Source organism: Lepidothrix coronata, unplaced genomic scaffold (assembly GCF_001604755.1).
Source record: "Lepidothrix coronata isolate B3197 unplaced genomic scaffold, Lepidothrix_coronata-1.0 Scaffold124, whole genome shotgun sequence".
Classification (NCBI taxonomy): domain Eukaryota; kingdom Metazoa; phylum Chordata; class Aves; order Passeriformes; family Pipridae; genus Lepidothrix; species Lepidothrix coronata.
The window spans coordinates 2,541,356-2,568,760 of NW_016690304.1; the positions used below are offsets into that span (position 1 = coordinate 2,541,356).

A 27,405-nucleotide genomic window follows, 5' to 3' on the forward strand; every position below is an offset into this window, starting at 1 on the left:
GCCCGCGCGGCCGGGGGAGGGGCCCCGCCGCCATCTTGGGCGAGGCGCGCGCGGGCGGGGCCGCGGCGCCGCCATCTTGCGGCGGGGGCCACCCTGAGGGGGCCGCGGGCACTGCCCCCCGCCCCGCCGAGCGCTGCGGTGCCAAACACTGTCCCTGCCGGACACGGGCGGCCCCCGGGCACCCGAGGGCCCACAGTGCAGTCGGGCTGTTCTGAGGGGACACACACACACACACACAGGGTCACCTGATGTGAAGGCAGAGCAGACTCGCCAAAGAGATGCACCAAAGCTCTTTAAGTTGCTTTGAAACAGAAATGGCAGCCAGGACTCTGCAGTAAGTAGTTCAGTGCTTCATGGGCAAGAGTCATTTCTCACCCCTCGCCTGATGCTGTTGAAAAGAGCCTTCCATCTGAGAAATGGTTCTTTACACGGGTTTGCCTTGAAGTGAAATAGGACATGGAATATTTACATTTGAGAGTAAGTCAGCAAGGCACACTTTGTAGATGAAGATGGGGCTTTGAAGTGTTATATTATTATTAAAAACAAGTTGGTGGTGGGATGCAGTCTTGAGAGGCAAGTGTCAGACTGATTTGCAAAAGACCCTCAGATGAAGGTAAATTTCTGCTAGCATTTGGTACTCAAATAAATACAGATCTGCCTTCGCCCTTTATATTGCAAATTAGATGAGGGTTTCAGTGTTTCACACTCATAAGCGTAGTTCTTAATTTTTAAGTCTGCACATTTTAAACCTTATTCCTCTCATAACTCCATCGAGCTCAGTCAGTTGACTAAGGCAGAGTCTGCACCCTTTAACTTCGAGATAAGATTAGAGGCTGAAAGGGTTGCAGGACCTCCCTCCCACAATATACATGAAAAGGGCAGTGGCAAAATTGTATTAAAGGAGAAAATACTTGTCAGTGAATGTCAGAATATTGTGTAAGTAGCTCCATTCTGCAGTCTTTTAGCCCATTTTTTTAGAAGATTCATCACTCTTAGGGATGCTCTCAAAGCCTCAAAAGCTCACAGGAAGTACAAGCCTCACAGGTAGAACGTTTCTTCATGTACTTTCTCCCTTCTACATACACATTGCTACCATTAGCTGGCAGATTTTGCCACTGCCATTTATAGTGCACTAATGACTCCTTTTGAATTCTTTGTCTCCTCTGCTCAAGACAAACCACACTATTGTGGTGAAGAATAGTCGTAATGGAAGTGGCAGTGAAAAAATTTGAGCACTTCTAGTCTTGCTGCTTAAAATAACTCTAGGCACCCTGACTATCTTTTAAGTGCATTGGACAATTTAATCCAAAATTGATGAGAGGACAGGAGTCTGAAAGAGATGAGCTTTCTACAAGCTACCTTAAAATAATGAGGCAAGTTGAGATAAAGTTACAGATTTAAAGGCAAAAACCATAAAGCATATTGTTGCTTCCAGCTTTCTGGGTGGTTCCGAGAGTTAAGAATAAGCTGGGGATATTGTGGAGAGAAGTGATAATTTTTGGAGCTTGTAATCAAAGAGCATCAAACATATTTTGGCACAATCAATACACTTAACGAAGAGGAACGGGAAAGCACAAAGAAGAGAACTTTGTACCAGGAAACGCTGCAGTTCAAGTAGTGAATACTTTGGATCTCTGGCTGTGGCTCAGGAAAGCCAGTGAGTCCACCTGTGGCACCTTCCACAGGGCTGTACCCCCAGAAACAGGTCTAACTGTATTTGTACACATATTTAGGGGAAATAATTGGAGGACAAATTATAATCTTCTAATGAACGTGCTTTTGACAACCTGTACCACTGATAAGACACAGAAATTAGCATTTCAGACTTAATGTGCAGCTCCTGGACAGGAAGGAACAGAGATCAGTACCTGGGCATGCTGTATCTGTCCAGGTAAATGCCAGTTACAGGGAGATGGTTATTTCACTCAATTCTGAGGATGTAACAACTCTGATGATGCAAGATTATTATATTATGGGGATTTTTTTCATATTCTTGTTGGAAATACATTTCTGTGCATCCTGTTCAATTCCAGAATTAACTTCCAGGTCTATACATGTCAGTACTGGAACCTGCTCTTTGTAGCTGTTGAGGAGTTTATTTATGCATTCTCTTCAGAGGGCCAGAAGAGATCATCCAGAGAGTCAAACACACTTTTACCCTTCTAGATATCCAGAAATGGCAGCAACAATTCAGTTAACGTTTTTTTTGATGCTAAAGTTGTAGTACAAGTGCAGCATATAAGCATCTAAGCAAATTACCATAGTTTTTTTCTTGCATAAAAACTTCTGTCTTTATGACCATAGCTGTATGTACTTTGCATTTTCCCAAACATGTGACACAGTTAGTACTGAAGTTTGATAATAAATCTAAATAAACTTAAGTTTGTTACATACTGCTATACAAAGTGTTTGACAAAAATATTTCTGAACTGGCCAGACCCCTCAAGAATACAGGAAGGACATCATAGAGTTAAATCAACCTGTTCAGGCTTAGCTGTGTGCAAACAACATTTACTTGTTTGTTTGTTTTTAAGGGTCCCAGGAGGGAAAGGGTTTTATGGTCCACTATATTGGAATAAAATTAAATGCATTGAGAGTGGACTTCTGACAAAGTTTACTTGAGTACAAATGCTCTGGCATAAATAAAACAATTCTTAATTGTTTTGAAGGTAATAGACACTGGGAGCACAAGGAAACTTTTTCATCTTAATATAAGAGAATTTTTTTTTCAGTGAGAGCAATCGATGCCTGGGAGAACCTCCCCAGAGACGTGGTGGAGCCCCCATCACTGGAGGTTCTCCAGACACTGTGGGGAGGGAGCTGGATAGTCCCTTCTGGAATCCCTTTTCCACAAAACGTGGGAGCAGGGGATCTTTTGAGGTTCCCACCAGCCTGGGGTGTTGTGTGAACATCACATACCATTTATTTCACTGGTAAAGGTCGCTGTCTAAGGGAACTGGTGGTGACCCAGGAAAATCATGTGTTCAGAGAAGGGAATCTTAGCCCTTCAGGAAAGCTGTTAGCATTTACTGATGTTGCAAAGGGAGTTAAGATCCGAGTCTGAAAATAGTCCATTAAGAATTTTAATGGAAGGACTTCTACCAAATGGCATGTTTGTAGATTTTAATCAAAGCCTTTACCATCCTGAGTTAAAAAATTGCAGCCTTACAGCACAGAGAGAGGGCAGTAAAGTCTGTACAGCTCCTCAATAGTGAGTTTCTGTCACATCTCTCATCTGTTGTATACATTTGTGAGATTGGATGCCCTTGGAACTATTTCATTACATTTGTGTTAAAAAGACCTGTATTTGACAAAAAGTTGGTGCATCCTGAATTCCAGTTGGTCCTAGTATGCCAGAGGGCTGAATCCTGGATATTTTCCACACCACTGCACTGCCTGTTCCATGCAGGAGTTTGAAAAAAAAGCTTTATTAAGGTTGATAGTTGTTCATAGCTGTTCTATATGAGCAAGTAAACATCTTTTCCTAACAAGTATATAATAAATTTTTTTTCCAAATTGTCCCATTTGACACTTCAAAATTAAAAAAAAATAAGAAACAAACAAACAAACAACACTCTTATGTTTGAAAAGGTGTACTGGAAGGAAACCCTTTTGAAAATTGTTTTGTATGATCGTAGTTAATGCTGAAAATACAGAGAAACACATTTCTTGCAAAAGGGAGAAATTTTAATCTCTTAGGAGTAGGGTAGTTTCCTAACTAAAATCGGACAGATTTCGTTTCAAATGTTATGACTTTTGGTTTTACTTAATCATTTAGCACTAGACTTTAATCAGAAGCACTTAGCGGAGTCTTACAGTTCTTCGAAGAGCATAAGATCATTCTTTATCTTTTTATAACCAAGCATAAAATACGCTTTTCTTTCAAGTTGTCCCATTTGAAGAAGAAAATATGAATGTTAGTTTACTGTGGAGGTTTCCTGCGTAGGGTTAGAGCGAGCTATAATGTTTGTATAATTCCTCATAATTCATGGAAGAAAAAGGACGTAATTCACATTGCCCAGGGCCCACAAGAACAGTGGCCCTGCATGAAGGCAGGTTTTGCTTTCTGTTTTTGTTTTTCTGAGTACCCAGCTAGTTAGAGCTCACAAGAGCTAGGCCTAAGGAGGGCTGTTATGCAGTGCCACACCTGAGCCACTTATTTCTTACCCTCACAGAACAAGGTAATTTGCAACAGCCCAACAAATCAACAAATCCCACTCTTGAAATCTGTAGCAGCTGTAACCCAGGTGAGTCCTTACAAGGCTTTCTGCTACTGGGGAGGTGAGTTAAGGTCTAGCATAGAAATGTTTGCTTGATGAAGCGCAGCACTGGTGCCTCATTTCCCAGAAGGGATTCCTCAAGTGGAGGGAGTCAAAGTCATCACCATGCAAAACCAGACTCTGTGTAAAACAAAGGGGTCACAAGAAGCTGAACTGCTGACTTGTTATGCCACAGAAAACAAAGGTTTAACTGTTCTGGGCTGCAGAGTAAGGCTAAGTCATGATGCCTCCAGCAGCAATTCAGGACTCCTTCAGGAGCAAACAGCAGGGAAGTTTTACCCAATTACATTACAAATGGAGATGTACACGTGGTGTAGCAGGATTGTAATGAATTTTTGGCCTGGTATAAAAAGACATTTTCAAGAATTTAGCTGTTAAGAATTTTGTATAAATGGTGTATATCACAAAAGCAAAAGAGTATCCAGAAGTAAATGGGTTGGACATGGAACTGGAGGCCCATCTTGGGAATTGTGCTCCAGCCAATGGTTATTGAAATAGTTGGGTTCGAGTTTCCACATTTTAAATATTTTTCCAGTGTGTCGTAGATTAAAAACACAGATGGAGATTGCTGGCATTTTATTTTAGACTACGTAGGCCGTTTCTTGAACCAAAACACTAATTGAAGCACTGTCTTGCTCATGTTTAAATAACATTTGAATACGATGCTTGTTCTGATGTACAAAATGCACCGAAAGTACACTGTTTTGGTGAATAACCTTTTGAAGATGTAAACTGATACTAGATATTAAATATTAACAACAGTAATCGGCACAATTGAACAGGTCAAACCCTGCCATTCTATAATCTGTATTAGGTACTGGAGTACTGCAGAAAACTGTAACTGTAGCACCAGCAAAAAAGCTTATTTGCAGATTAATTGATTAACAATACCATTTTAATAGGCATTGTAATCTAAGGCTGTAGCATCTTAAGAATTTAAAAGCAACTACCTGTACTACGTCAGTGTTCTGTTACCTGCATCATTTATATAAAAAAGCACTGAAGTCACCTCCAGTACCTGAAAAGGAGCTGGAAGCCGTTTCTCATCGACATCTCTTCCTCAGCAATGATGTTCTTCGGTCTGCTCCAAGTCTGGAAGTGCCATTCAAATCCACTTGCTTTCCCAAGACACCTGTGCTCTGAGTTCCTGACTAACCCCAAACCCTGGAACATGTAGCTCTGTCGAAGGGTTTAATAGCACAGTTCAGAGAGGGCCTGGGGCAGGTCGGGAGATGCTGCTCTGAAACCCCCGTAATGATGATGCTCTAAAGGAGCAGCAGGTTCCATAGGAAGGGGTCAAGGGCTCCCTGTAGGAGATTCCAGTTGTCAGGAAGATCATCGTAACAGCAGCTTTTGCTGCTGCACTTACTGGAGCAGGAAGAGAAGCAAATATATGTTCTTCCTTTTCTTCAGATCTAAACAATAGGAATTCTGTCCAGTAGTGTTGTTCTGCACTACAGTGTCCCAGACTAAAGCAGGCTCGTGCTGAGGTCTGTTTTAAGGAAAAAAACCCACCCCATACCCTCTGACTTGCAGCAAATAAAACCTGGACAGTTTCCAGCAGCTGGGAATTAAATGTAAATGATTGCCATAAGCTTGCTCTGCCAGACAAGTAGCAAAGAGAGACAGTGTGTGAATGTGCTCACAAACTGTTTTGTCCTTTTGAGTCAGGAGATGAAGTTCGGACTCTTCTGGTTGCTCCTCTTGCCTGGGCTCTGCCTAGGACAGGTCAGTCCAGCCTAAGCTAAGGCAGACTGAGAACAGCAACGGGATTTAGGCCAAGCCCTTTCCAGGGCAGAAACCCAGCTGACTTTTTGGGTGAACCCACCGTAGTCCTGTAGGGCTGAGGTAATTAAATACCCTTGTACATGTGACAATGGTTATTAGTGCTAAGAGCAGGAAAGAAAAATTAAGCGACTAAGTGCAAAATAGAAGTATAAAATTTATTTAAAACCACCCACAAAGTTCTGTGTAATCAGGAATGATACAATTTGTAATAGTCTTTTTAAAAACTCATGACAAGATTTAAAATATATTTTCAATTACAGTATTCATTTAGCCTTATTCAGTTAGGACAATAAAAAAAAAAAAGAAAGTTTACGTTCTAAACAGATGAGACACACAAGAAAAATAGAACAGAACAGACAATTTCCACAACAACAATTTTTACATGTATGTTTCAATACTAGTATCAACATTTCAATGCATCTTGCTACATAAACATGAAATCATGTACAACAACTGCTTGCACCAAAAAACATAGCTTAATTAGATCTTTCAAGTAACATGCAGTCACAACTCACAAGTCTTCAAGTACTGCTGGTAAGGGTTCCCTTGTCTGCAAAGAAGATTTTAAGGTTCCATTTCTCAGCCAGCATAACTCTTCACAGCTCCACCAGCCTCAGGGAGCTGTGCTCAGTTATACTAGGAAAGAATCAGGCCCCAAATTTTTTTTTTTTTAAGAAAATAGGTAATTTTTATCCTTTTTTCCTGTAAATACTGTGACATAATGAAGTGCTTTTTCTTTCTGATTTTTTTCTCCCTGTACATAATCTTTTATTTAAAAAATGTTAAATTTATGTTCCAGATTTCAATACAGTAGGTTGGTAACTGGAAATAAAACTTCAAAGTTGAAAAATAAATATCAAATGCATCCCAAAGAAAGAAAGAAAAATAGAGAAAAGATGAGAGAAGGAAAGAAAGAGTGACTCTTTTACCTTTGCTTCAGCACACTGTTAGTCTTTTAACTTTGCAAAGCAGGAAGGAATTAATTGGCCATAGCATTTCAGTACAGTGTGTCCTTACATATTAATGTTCTTAGTGACAGCGAATTCCAATCAGTACTTGTGACCTGGTGTGGTACTGTCACATTATGAAGAGCTGTCTCTTCCAAACTGAACAAATAATCGTGGAATAATTCACTGCTAAAAACTGAACTGAATGTTTGCATTGGTTAGAACTGGCTTTCATTTAGTGGTATTGGGATATCCCATTTGTTTTTCTGGCCTACAAATATCTTTGCATTTTGAGGACCAGAGATTCACGAAGTTCAGCTGCTGCCTTTGGAGTTGCATGGATTAGACAGGCATTCACAAAGCTGGTACAAAACCTGTTCTCATTAGGCTCTGCAGTATTGCTGATGTGTAAAAATTTAGGTATGAAAGTATATTTCCTTTTCCTCAAACGTTTTTTTTGAATGAGAAGTTTGCATTGCCTTGCATTCCATAACTGCAGTTATGGAATATATAGGGGGGCTGTTGCTTCCACTGGCAAGGGAAGCTCAGCAGGACTCAGCATGCAGAGCAATGCCCATGGTTTCCCTGGCAAGTAGCACCACAGTCAGGGCAGGCAGAAGTGTTGGCTTTTAGCTTTGGGTCCCAAAAGTCCCCCAGTGTGACAACAGCACACAACATGCAAACCCTGCTGGCTCTGCAGGAAGGGCAGATTGTCACAACCCCACTTCATATCAGCAAGGAAAAGGGATCAAATTATGATAAAGGCAAGCATTTTAAGAAAAACTACCAAATCTTAAAATTGGTATTATTGACAATTCTGTGAGATTTCTGGGCTGGCCATTACCTAGAGGCACAAATCTTCTACCACACTGGCTTTGGAGACAACGTTGGGCAAAGGACAGCAAATATAAATGGATACTTCAAACCTGGTAAAACCCAAGCCAGTTTCTGTTGAACCTGTATTTCTAACCTAAGGACAATGTGGATGTTACTGGCCAGTATGTGCACAGTAGGAACACCATGCAATTGATTTCAGCTGATTGTACAGATCAGTCATTTGGTAACTTTTGATTTATACTACCGACCTTTTATACTATGGTCAGTGTGATGGGATACTCCAAAGGGCATAAGCTAAAGTGACATCCATTTAAGGCCCCTTTATCCTTTCACTGCAATGCAAAGGACAGTAGTATAAGTGAGAATCAGGGCCTTCATTCTTATTTTAAGACCACTCCCATACCCTAGACCCTTTTCCATTACAACATCATAATAAAAAATACAGATATACATGTAAAATACTGATCAGGTCACAAAACTTTCCACGACAGTATCAAAACGTTGTGTGGCAACAACTGCAATACTGAACATCAAACTAGCAGTTCCCTTGCTCCACTGCAACAGCACTTCTTTGGAACACAGTTCATCTGCTGTACCTGCTAACCCTGTAGATTAAGTGCCAGACCTGTCCTCCTCCTTACACATGGAGCTTTTGAGGTGTCCCCCTGCATTCTGTGACTCTCTGAGGAATGATGTAGGGTGTGCAGCGTTGAAAACAGCACCTTTGACCAGTCACACCCGACAGAGCAAGTCACCCTCGTGTTGTTTAGCACCCTGGTCTTGTGTTCAGTGCAAGAATGCTGTTGGAAGATTCTAGTATTTGAATACAAGTATGTGTGGAAAAATGCCATATATAATGGTCCAGTAGAAGAAAAGAGGAAAATGCACTGTTTTGGGAAGAAATAAAGAAAACAGCATCGAGAAGCATCTTGTATCTTTTAAAACTGAAGTCAGCAGTATGTTGGGATGATGAAATGGGGAATTGAATTGGAAAAAGAATCCTAAAATCTTTATGTCTCAGAAAGAGGGAAACAGTGATGCGGACACTCTGACACCCTTTAACAAAAGGCAGCAACTACTTCATTATTTTCTGCTCAAGCTCCATCAATTCCATTTGCTGCTACAGAGGAAGAACATCTTTTTTCCAGAGAGTCCTATGTTAGTTAAGGCATTTAACTTGCACCATTTAACTTACACCATACTTGGGTGTCTCACAAGGACTGTGGCTGATCTAACCAGAAGATGTAAAGAAACACTCCTGCTCTTTCAGTCATGCAGGTTCTGCAGCAGCTGTTTTATGTCAGGAACTGGGCAGAGCTGTTAGAGTAACTCAGAAGACAAGAGGCATTCCACAGAGATGCTGGCACAACAGGGAAAAAAAACTAGTACAAAAATCCTGGACTCTGAGAAGAGATGACATTTCCTTCTCAGGGCTCAGCAGTTTTTTAGTCTTGCAAAGTCTCTTTTGTTTGGCTACTTACAGACTGTAATAACTACATCAAGAAATGTAAAAGTTAACTGGAAAACTGATTATTTGACTCTCTAAAAGAACGAGAAATGTTTTAATAGGGAAGTAATCACCAACCAGTTTTTAACCACTCTTCAGGAAGCGATCCATATATATCCTGGTGCCTGATCAGATATTACTATTAGAAATCCTTGGTCTTTCAGGAAACCTCAGGTGTAAAACTTTCCTTTACATAATTATGATTTTGTAGCAACATGCTAAAGCAGCATATAGATAGCTTGTGAAGACTGAGCAACCATCAGGTAATCCCCAAAGAGACTGAAACCAGTTCCAGAACTGTTCCACTAAGTAGCCCCATTCCCAGGATTTTTGACACTGTTCACTCTGGTTTAGATTACAGGCGAATATAAGTGTGTCACAGACTAAATAAAAAAAGTTTATGACTTTAAAGTCAGATGTACCAAAAGAAGCGTCAATATAAAGAAGTACCCTGGCATACAGCACACGTACAGAGAAGGTTGTCTCAAAAAGCCAACTGTACCTTACTCATGCTGTGCATAGATTCATGGAATTGTTAAGGTTGGAAAAGACCTTAAAGACCATCAAGTCCAATCAGCATCCCATCAGCTTTCCATATTCTCTATCCTGACGGTGGGAAGGGGCAGCAGACTGAGGATGAACACGGTGCTTGCTACATTTGCCTACACAGATCAAGAAAGGGTGACCAACTCTCTCTCTCTTCTTTTTTTTCTTTAAACTGGTATATGGAGGCAGGGACCAAAGGAGAGATTGCTGCCTCTGGAGGAGCTGTGGAAAGAGGTAGATTTGTACATCTATCCACAAGGAAACATCTTCCTGGTTAGAACAATGCTGTGACACAGATATTGCAGTACCGTGGTGTCACAACAATCAATGGCAACTCTCTCTACCACCTAATTTTATGGAAAGATATTCCCTCTACACTTCCTCCTGCAAGTCAGACCAACAGCTAATAAAATAAAGCAAGCCAGAACTTCCAAGTGTGATTGGACTGTTCCTCATCTCTAACTGTGTTAGTTAAGATCAGATCACCACAGGCAGACAGCTTTCACACAAGAAATAAAACACAACTCTATGAAGTAGATGTCACCAAGACCCTAATCTGAATTTCAGGGACCACAATTGTCCTGAAAGAGAGTTTGTCCAACGCTGCCTGAATGTAATTGCTGTTAACACAACCAAAGCGTGGAAGTCACCAAGAATTTAGTTTTCCATATATCTGAGGGCACAGTTATTTCCTCCTGATGACCTAGAAATTCCAGGATTTCTGTGGAAAAGAGAACAACCATATGTATAAGTGGACTACAAAGCTGATGACTGCTTGATAAACAGAGCTAATTTCAACATGGGAGAAGTTCCATGGGAAGTGAAAGGGCAAGACTGACCTTATATTTTAAATATAAACCCACGAAGATGCAACTTTCCTTAGCCTGCTTCCCTAACTTCTGTCTCATTGACCAACCTGTTAGATAAGACAAATCACAAGAAGCTGTCAAGAGCTCAAGCCTGGAGCTGGTCTGACACAGACCTGCCTGAGACTTGAGGTGCAGGAACTGTGTCTCACTACAGACCTGAATCACTGTCATGCTCCAAACAACACAACCTCTGTGTTTAACCACGAGTAAACATTTACTCCAAATCTCTTTCCATCTGTTCTTGCACAGCCTGTTCATAGTGGCAGGGCTGCAAGGCTCTTGACTGGGCACAGACTTGGGTCAGCTCTTGGCCGTACCATCCAGTTAAATAGGGAATTGCAGGAAAGCCTGATGAATGAGCACTCAGCAGTCAGCAGGGCTGCAGCAACATAAACAGCACCCAAATTTAGCTTAATACTGCAAGGAAATTAAAGAGGTCTTTAAAAACCCCCACCAGTTGTATATTACAAAGAATCTTAAGTCCTAGAGAAGTTGTCATTTGCCCATGCTTAACATAAAATGTGGCTTAAGATACTACAGGTATTTTCTGTTCTAAGTCTAGAGAAGCACTGTCATAGGTAAGAAAAGGACTTTCACCAGCAGTTATTCCTAAATAAAGGTTAGCTTAGAAAGTCCTTTAAAAAAAAATCGAATACAACTGTTACAGGTAGAAAGCTGCAAGTATTTTAAGTTCTTAAAAATCTTCTGTGACTGAAGTATGTACAGAAATATATTTTCCTGTTTTGTGTAATACACTAGCATGTGAAAAATCAGTAAATTCCCTATTTAATTGGACATGACTGCAGCGACTCCCACAGGGACTCAGGGAGTCAAACAGAACCAGCTCCTGCAACAAGCACTGCTCCTTCCTTCCAGAGGGGAAGTGGAGTGCTGCTACTGGACCCAGTGGAGAAAGGGATGAGACATTTCTTATGGAAGTCAGAGGTGCTGCATGTTGGATCAGGACAATTTTTGGTAGCACACTGTAAAAAATGATCCAAAGGCAAGCACGCCCCACCACCAGCCCAGACCTGAATCCATGTACTGGGGTTCCATCCAGAACATTGTGCCAGCCCATGGAAACTAAATAGAACGTGCAGGTCTGATCTAAACAGCTACCTTAATTTTAGATCCAGCTCCTGGTCTGGCCATCCCAGAAGGGCTTGGTTAAGAGGTAAGAGCAAATTACGAGTGGCTGTGTGGGCAGCAAAGGAAAGAACAAACTCACAGAGTAGCAAATCTTAAGAGACAAATACTGTTATAAAACAATAACATTACTGAAAACAATGCAGTTTGTGTACAAGACTGATAAATATTCTGAAGTGTTACAAGAATAGCACAGAGTTGTACAAACAGTAAATACTTGCATTTTCTATACTGCAGTACAGCAATAGAAAATAGCAGCTTCTCCAAGCACGGCCTGCCCTGTGCCCAGCCTGCCTGGCAGGTAGGACATGCTGGAAAAGCAGCTTAGGGGACACACAGTCAAATGAAGAGCACCAGGAGGGATATGTTATTGTAGAGATGAGCTATTTCTTAGGTGAGTAATGTTAATGAAGTAGTAACTGTGAGTTTAGCACCTATCAGTTAATAGCTTAACTATTATGTTAAGATACATGTTTCTCTGTTAGAACTGCCATTTCAAAAGAAGTTAGACCTGGACTACCTGTGTTTGAAGGGATCCTTTTAGATCCATCCTTCAGTGCCTCACTTCTTAAAGAAAAGCTGCTGGTTTTTCAAAGGAACATTTTTATCTTGAAGTTTCCATAAGTTAAATATGGGCATTTGTAGGAGAAGATTCAAGTAAAAATGATCCACTTTAATGGTATGAACATTTGAAAAGGTAAAGAGATGGCTCTGTAACTTACTAATTTTGTGTAGAAAATGTGTTTATCACATGGGAGTGCTGAATTACAGCACTAGAGAAACTAAAGCTGTCAGCACTACCAGTGAAACCAATAAACTAAGCTCGTGGTGTGGGACTACGGCTTTCAGAACAGCTGGGAACGCACAGTACTGCTCACTGTACGGACAGCTGCCACTCCTACTGATCTTGGGCTCACCAAAAACAGACAAGGGTTACAATGGAAGTCTAAGGCACACAAAATACCGTAATGATTTGATGTATACTGTATATTACGTAGTCAATAAGCATAAAACTGCTGGTACAAAACAATGGCATAATATTGGTTCTGTTTTATTATTTACAATCCCTTCATATCCTCTATTTGAGCTAATATTAAGCTTTCAACTAAAATTTGCAGCATACCCGGTTTTTACAAATTTTACTTAAAATAGGTAAGAGACAAAGAACGGGTTCAATCCCTCCATCCTCTGCCATCAACAGCTTTGTTAATCTGAACAGAAATGTGCGGAATTGAACCCAGGGTCGTTACAGAGTGATTGGTACTTCAGCCCTCGCTCCTGCAGACACCGCCCGTGTGCACAGGGGTGCAGGAGCGCAGGCTCGTGGCTCTGCAGCCACACCAGAATTGTAGCACCGAGGTCTTGACTGGCACCAGGTGTTAAAAACACCACTGATGTACTTGTCGTACCAGAACTGTAGAGTGCTTGCACTTGAGCTTCCCCAGGAAAAAGCACCTTGTCTGGGTTTAAATAAAGCAGCTCTAGACAGCTGCTACGCCCCTACACAGCACCACTACAGTATAATATATCAAGTATATCATCAGTACTTTGCACACTGGAACTCTCTGACCTGGTTCTACCGCCAGGCTGCCCAGGCGGGGTGGACGTGAGGCAGGAGGAAGGTACAGCTCTGTGTGAGGGGCTGACCCTACAGCTCTCCCAGGAGACCTGGCTCCTGTGGGACAAGGTGCAGGATGAGGTCAGTCCCTAGCTAACGTTTTTATTTGGTAATTTGTTTAAATAAATAAGTTTAAAAAAGAAATACATAGGAGAGGAGAATCAGAAAGAAGAGTGGGATGCTACAGTATTTAAAAGCAATGGAGTGTCTGTTTTTCCTCTGATTTAGCAAATACTCGTTTCGTGATATGTCACTTTTTCAACAGAAATGTAGAACATAAGCTTCATATGTTTGGAAGAAAGGATACAACCCTCTTGAAGAGAAATGTATAAATTGCTTCAAAAATTTACAAAACATTTTTGTAAGAAAACTGAACTCAAAGTTGATGAATATTACAGATAGGTTATTCTTAATGAAAAATTTGCTGTGAAATATTAGAAGTTTAATAATTTTCCAACACTTTCTTTGTATTTTCTCCAAATTAATTTTTTTTCCAGAACAGAATAAGGCAACTCTTAGGGGTATTTTTTTTATCCCAAAACAATCCTACCCCTGAGGCATTAAGAACTTTTGGTTGTCATGTTAACTTAGAATGCTCCAAAGGAATGAGACTTACACACTTATTGCTCAAAGAAACCATAATAAATGCTGCCTTTAAAAAAAGCAAATCATGTTCATATCTCCCAATAGCAACATATGTACTGACCAGACATCTCCTCGGTTCACGTTTGTACACTCTCTTGAAAGGAATAAAAAGGTTCTGTAATTCGTAACTGTTGTTTATATGCAACATAAAATCTTCAATGAAAAAGGGCAAGTTAAAACCAACCACATATGCTGTGAGCGCACATCCTGCAGCTGTAACAACACGGAACTCTACACAGCAAGAATAAAATCACTTCTGTAGAGTATGCACAAACCTTAGACAATATGATCCTTAGACTATACTATTTCAAGTTAATTTTAAAAATAGAAAGTGCTTTTAAAATATATATTTACAGCTTAAAAACAACTTCCAGCCATCCTTACCAATAACTTCATTTTATACATAATGACAAATCTAAAGAACAAAATTCATTGGTTTTCTAAAAGATTTATCTGTAATTTGGACTATATAGCAATGGTTGGAAGTTGTTAAAGCAATGGCACCATGAAGTAATAATTCAGCTTATTTATTTTTAACTGTTTGATGTGGTTAAGCACCAAGAGCTGTGTAGAGCTATAACTGTATAACTTGATTTAACACCATAAAATGTGAACCTGTTAAAATCCCTATAAATGATTTTTGTAGTAAACAGACTTTATTTAAAGCACCAAAATATAAATTCCTAAAGGTAATAAACTGAATGATTCAATCAAGGTTAATAACCTAAACAAAATCTTTTTTAGAATGTATTAAAACTATACAGCTTTTCTTTTTTTTTTTTTTTTGCTTAAAATGTGCTTGAGCACCACCAAATGTTAAAGTCACAGTTTAAGAAGAAATCCCCCCCTTTTTTTTTTTCTACCTCAGCCTTAAAATGGTTGAGATGAGCAAATAGTAAACGACAGGAGACTTGTTCTTTAACAGCACCTTAGAGAACCACCGTGTGACCCTGCGCCAGGAGGGGCCCTGCCACCTACGCCCAGTGGTTGTAGGGCCCCGCCACGCGCGTCAGGGCGTACGAGGACACCGTGATCACGTTGTCCTTGGTCACTGTCAGCGCTCGGCGGGAGGGAATTTGGTTGAACTCATTGTCTTCATAAAAAAGGTCTCTGTTTTCACTTGGTTGCTTTGCTTTCCTGTTGCTGGAGCTCAGTTCTGAATTCTCCGTTCCCAGTCGTTCCGCTTCTTTTTCTTTCTCTTTCGCCCTCTCGGCCCTCTTTGCTTCCCACATGTCCAAACCGTGTTTTGGCTCATTTAAATTTTTGTGTTGGTAGAAAACTAAAGAAATTCTTGTGGGATGATTCCGGTTGGGTTTTTTGATCGGTGTGGTAGCGTGGAGTTCCCGTCTTGCACATTCAATTAAGATAGAACCATGAGAAGGTGCCACAGCAACCCCACCAATGTCATCGTCCAAAAAATTGTGCTCGCTGTCTGACCACAATTCCTCAGCCTTTTCTTCAGAATCAGCCGGGTGTCCCAGTGCACTGCTTTGCTTTTCCTCAATACAGTCCAAGTTACACATCTGTCCTCGATGGGAGCTGCCCTTTTCCACCGGGCATCCATGGGAACAGTCGGCTCCGTTTCCGACGGCATCCGTGGCCGGAGAGCTTAGCGGTACTGACAAGTCACAAGAGCTGACCATCTGTGAGGAAGAGCTGTCCAGCTGGAGCTGACAGTTCTGTTTGTCAGGCTGATGTTCAAGTATAGTGGGCAGGGGGTCTGTGTGGGCTGGGGGGCCTGGAGCAGTGACCTCGGGAAGCACCGGTGGCACCCCATTCACCTTCTCGTCCAGCAGAATTCCAGTATAATCCTTGACCGACACATCGAAGCTCTTGCAGTTGACGTAAGGTGTCATGTGAGGTTGCTTGGTACTGCATTCAAAATACCCGTAGGGAACTGAAAAATCTTGTTGAATGTTAGTCACTGCTGTTAGGCCAGGCTTATGTGCTAGAGATGGACAAGGATGTAAACTATCCACCTTAAAGGGGGAGGAAGCCGGGCACTGCTTTAGTAAGGAGCAATTTTTAGTAGTGTTTGAAGTATGTTTCATGGCATACAGGTGATTGGAAGTCTCCATTTTTATTCCAGGTTTTAAAGCATCTGTTTTGTTCCCTAGAAGAAATGCACACCAAAGTGTAAGTACTTTTCCTCACTTAATTCATAAAATACACCTCTTAGAATTTCATACTTGTTTTCCAACATGAAAAATGTACATGATGACTACAGATTTTTCAAAATGGTTATTTTAAGATTTTTAGGATTATCTTGATGACCTTAAGTATACATATAATAACCTTGTTGAATTAACACCTTAACCTTTTCCAGTCAGGCTGCTGGTATATATAAAAAAAAGGTATTTCTCAAAGGGATGAATAAAATAAACAGAGAAAATGAAATAACCACCGAGTCCTGATCCACACAGCCCAGTCCTACACAAGAGCTTCCCAGCAGTTGACTGCTGGTCTTCAGTTGTTACATCATTGATGAGATTCAGCCTGTCTGAAATTAAACCTATGAATCAGTCAAAATTCTGGGCTGCCTTGACCCCATATTATGACAGAAGGAAAAAGCTTGTTTATCTTGTCTGTCACAGCCAAAACAGTTACTGAGTTACAACCACTCCTACATTGCAATATCAACTTACAACTGCCTTTAAAAAAAGGAGCTGGCAACATGCTCCAGGTAAATCCATCCCTACAAAGCTGGATCCTGTGATTTGGTGTCTGCTGTCTTCCCATGTAATTGCCTCACACAAATCACTTCACACCTTTGTGCAGACACTTGTTCAGTCCCTGTCAGCTCTCTAAGCTATTTCTAGCCATGGCAGCCCTGCTGCTGGGCTTGGCTGTGGAACAGCTCCTCAGTGACTGAATCTCATCATGGCTGTGTTCCATCCAGAGACCACTGGATCAATGGGAAAGAATTCCATCGTCTTGGATGGGCTTTGCATCATGCCCTGCAGTTGCTTTACCTGTGTTTGGCTGGCAGACTGGCATCCCTCAGAGAGCTCTCAGGTACTGTCTCTGTCAGTATTTCTTCTTTGTTCCATAAATACACAGAATGGTTAATTGCTTTACCCAGTACAGAAGAACTATTCCTTCTTCTACTCTGTCTTCTAATAATTTATAAATAATGATGGATAAAAAAGCATTCTTCCAACAGGAATGCAAAAAAGTCAAGGGATAAATTACAGACACAATATGCAAAAACTGAAGCTGAGTGGGACATAAGGAAGCCACAATGACTCTTTAAGAAAAACTTTTCTATGAAATCAAACACAAAGCATTTAATCTAATTAGAACAGCTCCCTCCACACCAAGGTCTCTCACCAAGCTGGTGGTCCTCTCCTGTTCTATCCAATATGGGCCAAGAAGAATTGCTGATATTTACGGAGACAGAAATAACTTTTCATCTTTGATGTTTATTTGTCCCGAATAATGTGGTTAAAAGACAGGACTATGCAAGGGAGGAAGTAAGGCCTCTGTCATTAATACACATTTCATACTAATTTAGAATTTCAAAGGCCTTCAGAATTAGAAAGTGTAAATATTGAGAGTTGTGCTGCTTGCAGTTGGTAAAAGGTGCATGACAAGTGCACTGTTTAATACTTTGCCCCAAGGCCTGGGCCCAGTGGGGACTCAGACCAAGCCCTCACAGCCGTAGGCGCTGCCAAACTGACTCGGACTCCTCCCCACCATCCTGGCTGCCAGGTGAGGGTAGGAGAGATGACGAGTCCTCCCTTATTCCTTTCTCATTGCCGGTGCTCCAGATGTGAAGACATGCAGGTTAGAGGGGTCTGTCAAGCTTTCCAGCTGGGCCACACTGCAGTGGCTCTCAAGTGAAGGTCAGGTCTCTTCCAGACAGACAGATTACACCTACACAGTGGGCAGCATGACATAGTCTTGTGACTCCATCATCCTCCAGGCTGCTCCAGAGCCTGACAGCCTCACATGGCTGAGCACGTGGCCAACAGTACCTACCACCCACGGGAATCCCATCTTACTGCATGTTCTCCACATTCTTTTTCATATTTGCAAAACCAAAGCAATATTCTCAACTCTTGCCCTCAATTAGCAAACCAGTACTCTACATTACATACCTCAGTTATCCATACCTCCCTCTACAGCTGCAGTGTTAAATATCTTTTCGTTCTTCCATCAGGAGAAAATTTAACAGTAATATCTGATTTGCTTAACAGCCTTGAGCAGTGCTGTGTTCACTGCTTACGTAAAACTCTAATCAGGATTTTTTCCATTCTATTTTCTATTACTATGAAAAGATCCTGATTAATCATTCCCTCTAGTCTATCATCAGGAGTGACTACTGAATAGCCCAGTTTAACTGCTGTCTCCCACACCCTCTGATCCTGTTTTTATACTAAGTCTACCATTCTGAGCTAGACTCCCAAGTTCCCATTCCTGAGGACTAAAATGATACCTGCCCCTGGCAAAAAGGAAAGAAGCAATTGATGACTGATCCCCTGTAACTGCAAGCCCTGCACATACAACACTGCAGTGCTCCAAATCCAGGGTTTACAGATCTCTGCACTGTACTGTGGGGCAGGGGCAGGGCAGCAGGGGGGTGCTGGGGTGTGTGCCCAGCCCTCAGCCTGTAGGACTGGAGAGAGCACTGAAGAGAGGTACAGAAACACCTCACGTTCCTGTCTGGCAGAGCCCAGCACTGCGGTGAGCTGACCGTCCTCTGCCACTGCTGCCTCTGGGAGTGTTCACACAAGGCACTCCCAGGACCAGGGGCCATGGGCAGGTGTGGGGCTTACAGTGCTGACATCTGCTTTGGGGAACTCCACTGTCAAAACTTCATGACAAAAGCTGCACTTTTATCATAGAAACTAAATATTCTGTTCACATTCTTATTTTTCCATCCCTGAAAAACTTTCTTGCTCATAAAAGTGTTTCTTCCTCGCTCTGTACCTTACTTTAATCACCAGCCCTTTTAAATTACTTTACAAAAATAGTTCAAGTCCAAACAAATGATCTAAGTTGGCTTGTTTACGCAGTTATTTTATTACTTTTGCATGTTCAAGGAATAAAGTTCTGTGTTCCCAAGGCATATGGGACACCCTGGCTGTTTCAGCACTGGTTAAGGCTTCCAGGTGTGGAAGCCATGCCTGCTGCACCTGCAATGTCATGTACAGGTAGGTGGGCCAGAAACCTCTTTCAGTCTTTCAAAACAACACTGCAGTGAGATCAAACAATTTCAGGATTCATTCCCAAACCAGAGCCCTCTAATGCTTCCAGAACTTCCAGCCCAGCCCTAGCATGGAGTTACTGTGTCCCAGACATGCACATGGATGAACTGAATGTCTCTCTAATATCCTGAGGGTCAGCAATACTGATTTTCTGGTTCATCAGTCACCCTGAGTCCCCTACTGAGACAGAGTGCTCAGTGCCATTACCAAAGTGTGACAAATGCATTTTTGGTTTTTTAAATGTTATTCCCCCAAAATGCAGACATTCTTCTAAATACATTTAACTGTCATTTCTCCCCTTAAGTCTACCTATATCTGGATGGTTCTCATGAAATAAAATTACAGCAGGTTGGCTAATTTTCCTTTCTTCTTCCTAACAGGAAGAAGAGTGCTTTAATTCCTTTTATTTATTTTCCCCCTGCTAATCAGAGAAGTCAAGTCCATGGCTTCTTCCACCTCTTCCTTCTCTTGTACTTCCCATTACTGCACAGTCCCATACTGTAGTTCTACCCTGGGAAGGACTAGCTCAGAATCCAAGCCCAGGTACCACAGTGTACACCAAAAGCACCTCCACACAGCTCAGCCCCGTCACAGTTCTAATGAAACAGTGTTGAGGAGCTTTTCCCTCCCTCAGATGTGCAAGAGGCAACACAGGATCAGAAGAGAGTGGCAGGATTTCATAAGCATCACTCACCTAAACAATGCAAAGCGTTGCCCAGATTTTCTGCGGCTTCGGTTTTCAGCTTTACCGGTGTTGAATACTTTTTATCTATTAATGGCTGCTTTTCACTCGGGGCCCTCCTCGTGTCTGGTTTCTTTTTCTTGGTGGCTCTGAGAGGCTCAGCCAACATCCGCACTTCCCTGGGGAATGCTGTGAGCACCTGGATGGCCCCGGCTTTGATCTTGGCTTCCAGGCCCTCTTCGGTGCCGAATTCATCTGTTTGTGAGATCTTGTACAGAGGCAGCACATGGAGCTGTTCATCACTCGGGATCACCCCCACGCTCCGGTTGTCTTCCTTCGTCAAGGTACAGACCTGGCAAGAGCAGGGACAGTGACAGGTGACCCCACAGACCCAGGGCTGGGAATACTGGGGCAGCCACCCCAGGCCTCACTGCCTGCTTGCATTTTACGGCCTCAGGGCTGTGGGGCTTTCAAATGCAACCATCTGACACACATTTTGTTTGATCTGTAATGACACAGAAAAGTTATTGGTACTTCAACAAGATCAAGGCACATGTCTTGGACAGGAAAAATGAAACTCTGGCTCAGCTTACACTACCCACAAATATATGCCAACCTTGGAAAATAATCTCAGCTGTAAATACAGTGTTAAATTCCTAAGCATTCCAATTATTTTTTAAATACATAAATACATCTTTGATGATCAGATTAATTTTTAAGGACTGTAAAATACAAAAAATTATTATTTTTGGACTGAAAAAGAAGTTTCTATGATCTAGAAATTGGTTCTGGTTTTGGCTGGCAACTGAAAAAACCCACTGCAAACAGTTACTTATACTGTTCTACATTTTTAGCAAATCTCAGCTCTAACTCACTCCCTCTCTCAACACTTCCTTAAATTAACATCCCACTGTAATTAAGCCACAAGACCCAGGAAATATTCTGTTAGGCCACTGCCCTCCTTCCTGTCATTCTGGGCTGTGAGATCCTGGAGCCCAGGACAGAGCTGGTTACATCCAGTTTGATAAGGGCACATCAGAAATGGGTATAAATATTCCAACTTATTGCAACAGTTTCCTTATCACAATTGTAAGCTGAACACTTCCAGCAGTGCTGGAGTTCCAGCTGTTACTAACACTAACCCTTCCCCTTGAAAGCAGCACTCAAACCAGCAGGATTCCTGGTGTCACTCCCAAGGGATGGCAACAGCTCTGTGTGCCTTAGCACATGTACAGTCACCCTTTCCTGGGTTTACCAGTGGCATTCCTAAGGGACCACTACGTCATCTCACACTTCAGGTGAGCTGCTGCTTCACAGGAGTTACTAACTACACACACAAAGGAATACGAGCACCATCCATCCAAGGATGGGATGATACTCCCTAAGTGGAAACATATCATTCCATCGCTGTGTTGGCTGAATGCGATGCCTATCCTGAACAGTCAGTCCAATTTCCCAGGATCTTGTCACCATGCCTAAGATTCCAGGGGAGGAGAATTATATTGTTATTATTTAGGAGGGGAAAAAACAAAACATTTTTAATTTTACAGCACAGCTTTTGCATAAAGGCATCACACAGTTATTTCTAGAACACTGAAGTTGCAGAATCCCAAACTAAAAACCCTGGATCAATAAGGGGGTGGCTGGGGCTGCATCAATGGCTCTATGCAAAGCTTGGCAGTGGCAGAGCAGCAGCAGGAGGGGCTCTGAGGGGCAGACAAGGGGGAAGAGCTTTTGGGAGGCAGCTGGCAGGGTGAGGGAGGGCTCTGGGGGCAGCTGTAGCATGGCTGAGGTGCTGCTCCATGCGTACTCACCTCCGGGGCAGCCTCTGCACTACGGGAGAGTCAGAGAAAACAACCATTGTTCCATGAGCAGTGAACGGAGCTGCACCTCCAGACTCCCACACACCCCAGCCCAGCACCTTATCCCTGCTCCCACCTCGGCTGGGCACGGCAGGAACAGGCTGCCTGCAGCTCCTCTGTGGGGGAGCTGAACTGGATCCAAACCTGATCACTCAGCAGGGAAATTTTACAACTTGGAACAAGAGGGAAAATCTCCAAAGACAATTCGGTTTCTGCAAAGTTCAGTGAAATCTGGCTGAAATTTGCCAGCAGATTCCAAGTTACTTGGGAAAGGTGAGGGAGGGTCAGACATACAGAGAGCACAATTCCATATGAGTGGTGTTTCAGAAAGCCCAGCACAGCCTCCCCCTCTAAATTGAAATCAAAAGCAGTAATGAAATGAGCATTGAGGGGCCTGGCTCCCACTTGTTCTCATCAGGAACTGGCAATTCCCACTTGTTTTTTAGAATACCATGTCCAGCCCGTGCCTAGCCCATGCACAAGTCCTGAAGATTCAATCTGGTCTCAATTATTTTGAAAACTGAGACCCTCATCCAGTTTGCTGTTCTAAATTTCCATGCAAAAGCCAACACCTTCCTTGGAACAGGAAAGCTGGAGAACTGTTTTGAGGAACTAAACAAGATGAGGGCTGTAATATATTGACAGAACTCTGGTGAAAGTATAGTCAACTCCAACACACCCTATATTAAATACCGAGTTAGAACACATCAAGAAATTAATGTATATCCAAAATTGTTAAAACCCTGAAGACCAGTACACCTACAGCCTAAATACCAAAAGAGCTATTTTATTATTTTATTATATGTAGAATTTCAAGGTGCCCCCATAATACATTTTAACATAAAAGTAAGGACAAAATGGCAAATGGGTAATTGAAAAATTAATGTTATGGGAAAACCAGCTACAAATGAAGGCTGTACATATAAGCCAGCATCTTACAGCTGAAGGTGGTAAGCCACTGAATGAGAAATACTTGCTTAAAAAAAACATTCCAGAATTCAAATCTGTGCAAAATATTCCATTAAGAAACTTAGAGAGAAGCTTTTTTGCTGAGAAGTCAAAAGCAACACTTTCCATTGGTACTGAAACTGTGCTGCAAACTGCCCAAAATTAAACCCGAACATGAGAAAACCATCAGCTCTGTTAAAGGCCATTTACAGGGTGAAGCTGCATATCCTGCTACTCTGCTTTTTCCAGAACACGCAGCTAAATCATCCAGGATGCTCAAAGGCCACAGAAAATGCTGGCCAAGTGGTTTGTTTAGGTTTCCAGTTTCCAGTGTGTGTGGCGATCAAACCCATTACCTGTTTTGGGTTTAGTGATGTCATGGTGAAACTTGCGTATTTGTAAGACTTTATTATTAATTTCTTTTAAACTTGAAGGGCACGAGGAACTCAGTGCAATTCCCTCCAGAGATCTCCAGAGAAACATCTGTAGCCACACAGCTCCCAGTGCATTATTCTGGGACTCTTTGATCTGCCTTTGTCCTCCTGAACCTCGCATGTAGAGATGATGGAGCCTTTTCCACTGTGTTGTAAGAACAGATGTTTTAAATTCAGGTTTCAGCAGAGCAGTCAAACAGCCTTTCTAAACCTTAAAGATGGAACCAAGTTTCCTACCCACACCTCCCCTGTGCAGCTGGAGAGCAGAGTGGGTGTCCCTGGGCCCAGGTGCTGCTCCATCCTTGCCTGCCAGGACACACACAGACCTCTGGGCTTTTTCTGCAGCCGAGACAAACCGTGGAGTTCTGCTGGCCTGATCCACCCCGGACAGGTGTGTGCAGGCCAGGATTGGAGGTGGGATCCCCAGCTGTGTTTTCCTTTGAGCACTCTCTGCCTCCCAGGTGGTGGCACAGGTACAGCACATGAGCCGCTCTCTGGGCGCTCACAGGTTACCAACGTGAACGTGAAATGTTTCTCCATTTTCACAATAACAAAACTAGAAAACCCTTTACAGCCCAGAGGGTTTATCTTCTCTCCTCTTTGTTATAACCTGAAGCCCCAGCCTAAGCCTCTGGTTCTCCTGCAGTTCCCGAGGCAATGGCAATGTGGTGTAACCATGCAGAGACATCCTGTCGGCTCCTGCAAAGGCCTGGAGCCACGTGTTGTGACACAGCAGGCTGTCCTACAAAAGTACAAGAAGGGATGGGAACAGCAGAGGCTTTGAGATTTTATCCAAACTGGGAGCACTTAGTGGATGGATTGCTGATTGACACTACTTAGTTCTGCTGCCAGTAATAAACTACATATTGTAGCTGCCCTTGAAGCATAGATTTACCTTCCTGCCCGCCCTTCTTCCCAATGCCTCTGCAGTCTGTGTGGCTCCAGGGATTCCACACAACTGCACTGGTCTCCCATTGCTCAGCCCCAGCCCACATCCCTGTTGGGTGAGAACAGTCCCAGCCAGGGCCTGCACAGCCTTTGTGCCACAGCAGTGACTGAAGGGCATGAGGAGTGTGATCCTTCCCAGCTAATCCAGTAAAGAAACAGCAGAACTTCCATTTCACAGACTCCATTAATAACTGTAAAGCTTCTCTCTGTGTTGCTCCTTTAGCTTCTATCCCCCAAGGAACACTGCCCCTGACACTGTAGCTGTCATGTACAGCTGGGCCCTTAGAGAACACAGAGATGACACAAATGTCTGAGTAAAAATGAATGGTGTATTTATTGCCTTAAAGTTTTTAATAACAATTCATTGGCAAAAATTACTTTGACCTCTCTCAGCACATTAGTTTACATTTCTATAGAAATGTCAGGTGTGCTCTTTCTACTACAGAGCAAGCAGGGAACAGCAGTTTGTATTTTCAGCTTTCTACCAAAAGCAGCTCTGCTAAATTCAGGGCAAGACTCTGCTGGCCAGGGACAAAGTTCCGTCTCTCAGATCTCCAGTGATAAGTATCAGTTAACAGTAATCCTCAGTTTGGGTAAGTTAAGATGCACTGTTTTCTCTTGTTTTACAGAAGGCATTTCCAAAACTCTCCCACTGCTAAATGACAGCCTGATTTATTTTCAGAGTCACATACAAAAAATGCAGCTGATCAAATACATACCTAGAAAAATCCAAGAATGCTTTTCTGAAGTTCTGGCAGAGGCAGTGGTGAGAAGTTATTACTGACAGCTCATTAGATAATATATTCTTCTAAGTGTAAACTCATTCGTTATCATTAACCTCACCCAAGTGTTTTGCTGTCTCTGGTTTAAGTAATCTGAATAGATTGTGGTTTTCCTTTACTTTGGGTGCCCTGCACAGCATTCCTTCCATACCTGTGGGCACCAATGACAAGGGGAGAACACAAAAAGGTGTCACTTCCACCAACAGAACCAGCAGCATTCACCCATTTCACAAGGTATTTACTTGAACCTTTTTAGCCCAGAGGAGCTTTAGATTTTATAAATTAACCATTTTGTGTTGGAATAAAGAGGAAGGGAAGAAATCTTACCAAGTTGACAAGTGCACTTGTGTAGAGATTTTAAAATGTAAGGTGTGATGAGCAGTGAAAAAAAATCAATCAAATTACAAGACAAAAGCAGTAAAGCCATGGATGCTTGATGTTTTTAAGGTAGTGCAAATCATTCTCCTTCTGTCCATTACCAGATTATCAGAGCACTCTGTGTGAGAGCTGTCACCTCAGGTGTTGTACTTGCACACACTGCATTTTACAGACAAAATATGTCACAGTTATGTAAGTGACCCCTCCATCGTTATGGCCAGTGATTTATAAGAAATCATCACATATTTTAAACTGACTCAGCAGCCCCAGAGCAGCTTCTGAACTAGACAGGACTGCAGGAGGTGACCAGACAGGTGCTGGGATCACACATACTAATTTCTTTTTGTGTTCTTACCACTACATTTCCTATGGCATTACCAGATTTGGTTATAAACCAAAATTAGCAACCCTAATTTTGATTATCATCACAACAATCTAGACTGAAGCAAGCCCAGCGTGTTCTGCCACCCTGCCAGCAAAAAAATCAACATTTTTTGCTTTAGGCTCCCAGTCCATGTGACTGTAACTGTGACCCAGACAGAGAACAGATGCTGTGTCCTGTCCCCACAGCCCCAGCTCCCACAGATCACAGGGGATCTCCAGCTCTGATTCACCTTCAGTGTCCCAGTTCAAGCAGGTAAATTGGGTGTTAATACTTACAGCTTTTTCCTATTTACAAATAGCCCCTTGCTGCAAGTACATTGAAATAAAGAGCAATCACACCTAAATAAAGAGAACACAGGGATGCAGCAGTTATTTGTGAGTGAGCTACCCAATGAAAACCAGATTGCAAGGCATAGTTTTCAGCAGTTAAAATGATGTAGTAATGTTCTGCTAGACTGACAAAATTTGGCAGAACTTGATAGTAAGACAGTGGTAAGTTCTGGCCCATACAAAGACCTTACACAGTTGTAATGTTCCCTGATTCTGAGACAGAATTACTTGCGAACATACCCTGTACAATCCATAAAGTATCAACACCAAGGATAATCTGAAGCTGCAGTAACATCAAGTGATTACAGATAAATGTATTTGTAGAACTGTTCCCCAATACAAAAGGTTTAATTGTTCCTCCAGCTGCTTCTGGCCATAACTTACGACTTCTCTGGGATCCAGTATGGCAGAATGAGTAGAAGACTTGGTTTCCATTTCATTTTGTCTTTTAACTTAATGGGCAATGAATGGAGCACTTACACTTATTATTTTCAGAACACCTGAGCTAAATTTCATCAAAGAGTATACCATGCAGTTTGTCTGACAAGGAGGCCTCATTTTCAAGTTTAGGATCTTCAAGGGCATTCAATTCCTACACTTCAGAAGCAATTTTACAATGTATACTTCAACATTCTTATATAGAATATCCACACAGAAGAATGCTGGCAAAAATAGTCTCTTGAGGACTGACATTCCTAGTGAATTCCCAGACCTGCTTCCATACTTTAAAGGAACAGCCATTTGCTCACCTTACAAGCACACAATTAACATTAAACAACTGGCCCAGTCATTTCACTGCTCTTACATTCAAAAGCTGAATGTTAACTATAGGTGTAAATGCAACATTTTATTGCATCACAGCAACACTAAGTCAAATTGCATTTCCAAATTTTAAAAAAGACTGTTTCTAAAGTAGGCAGACATTTTAGATAGATTTTTTTTCTACATATCCATCCTTTGATAGAGAAGTTACTTGAATATTACCTGCACTGCTGTACAAGAAGTCACCCTCACTTTTAGAGCCCTGCAATGCTCCAGCTGCTCAGAGAACACTGCCAGTTTTATCTTTGCTGCTTTGAGCTTGGCTTTCTGTATTTCTAAATGATCACTGATTTGAGTAATTCCCAACCCACTTTCTAACTGGCAGTCCAGCGAGGTGTTTGTACAACAGCCACACCCATCTGTGGGTTTCCCTTCCATGCTCAGATTCAGTGATCACAGTGATCCCTGGCTCTGTGGGACAGTCCCTGAGCCAACCCCAGTC

At 42.1% G+C, this 27,405-nt stretch overlaps 1 protein-coding gene and 1 long non-coding RNA gene across 6 annotated transcripts in view; one reads left to right on the top strand and one right to left on the bottom strand.

Annotated features, from left to right (window-relative positions):
• Window positions 1-70: 70 nt before the first annotated feature.
• LOC108502756 lies at window positions 71-25,028 on the top strand. Its single transcript, XR_001876596.1, has 4 exons — window positions 71-334; window positions 16,273-16,319; window positions 17,083-17,198; window positions 23,320-25,028. It is a non-coding gene; the product is annotated as an uncharacterized LOC108502756 (long non-coding RNA).
• TET1 (tet methylcytosine dioxygenase 1) overlaps window positions 6,203-27,405 on the bottom strand; it is a 97,577-nt gene continuing 76,374 nt past the window's right edge. For all 5 annotated transcript variants that reach the window (XM_017825978.1, XM_017825977.1, XM_017825981.1 and 2 more), the window contains 2 exons: window positions 20,088-20,427; window positions 6,203-16,296 (listed from right to left, as the gene is read on the bottom strand). In XM_017825978.1, coding sequence (XP_017681467.1) covers window positions 15,158-16,296; window positions 20,088-20,427 — 1,479 coding nt within the window. In that variant the 3' untranslated portion in view covers window positions 6,203-15,157. The remainder of the gene's footprint in view (window positions 16,297-20,087; window positions 20,428-27,405) is intronic.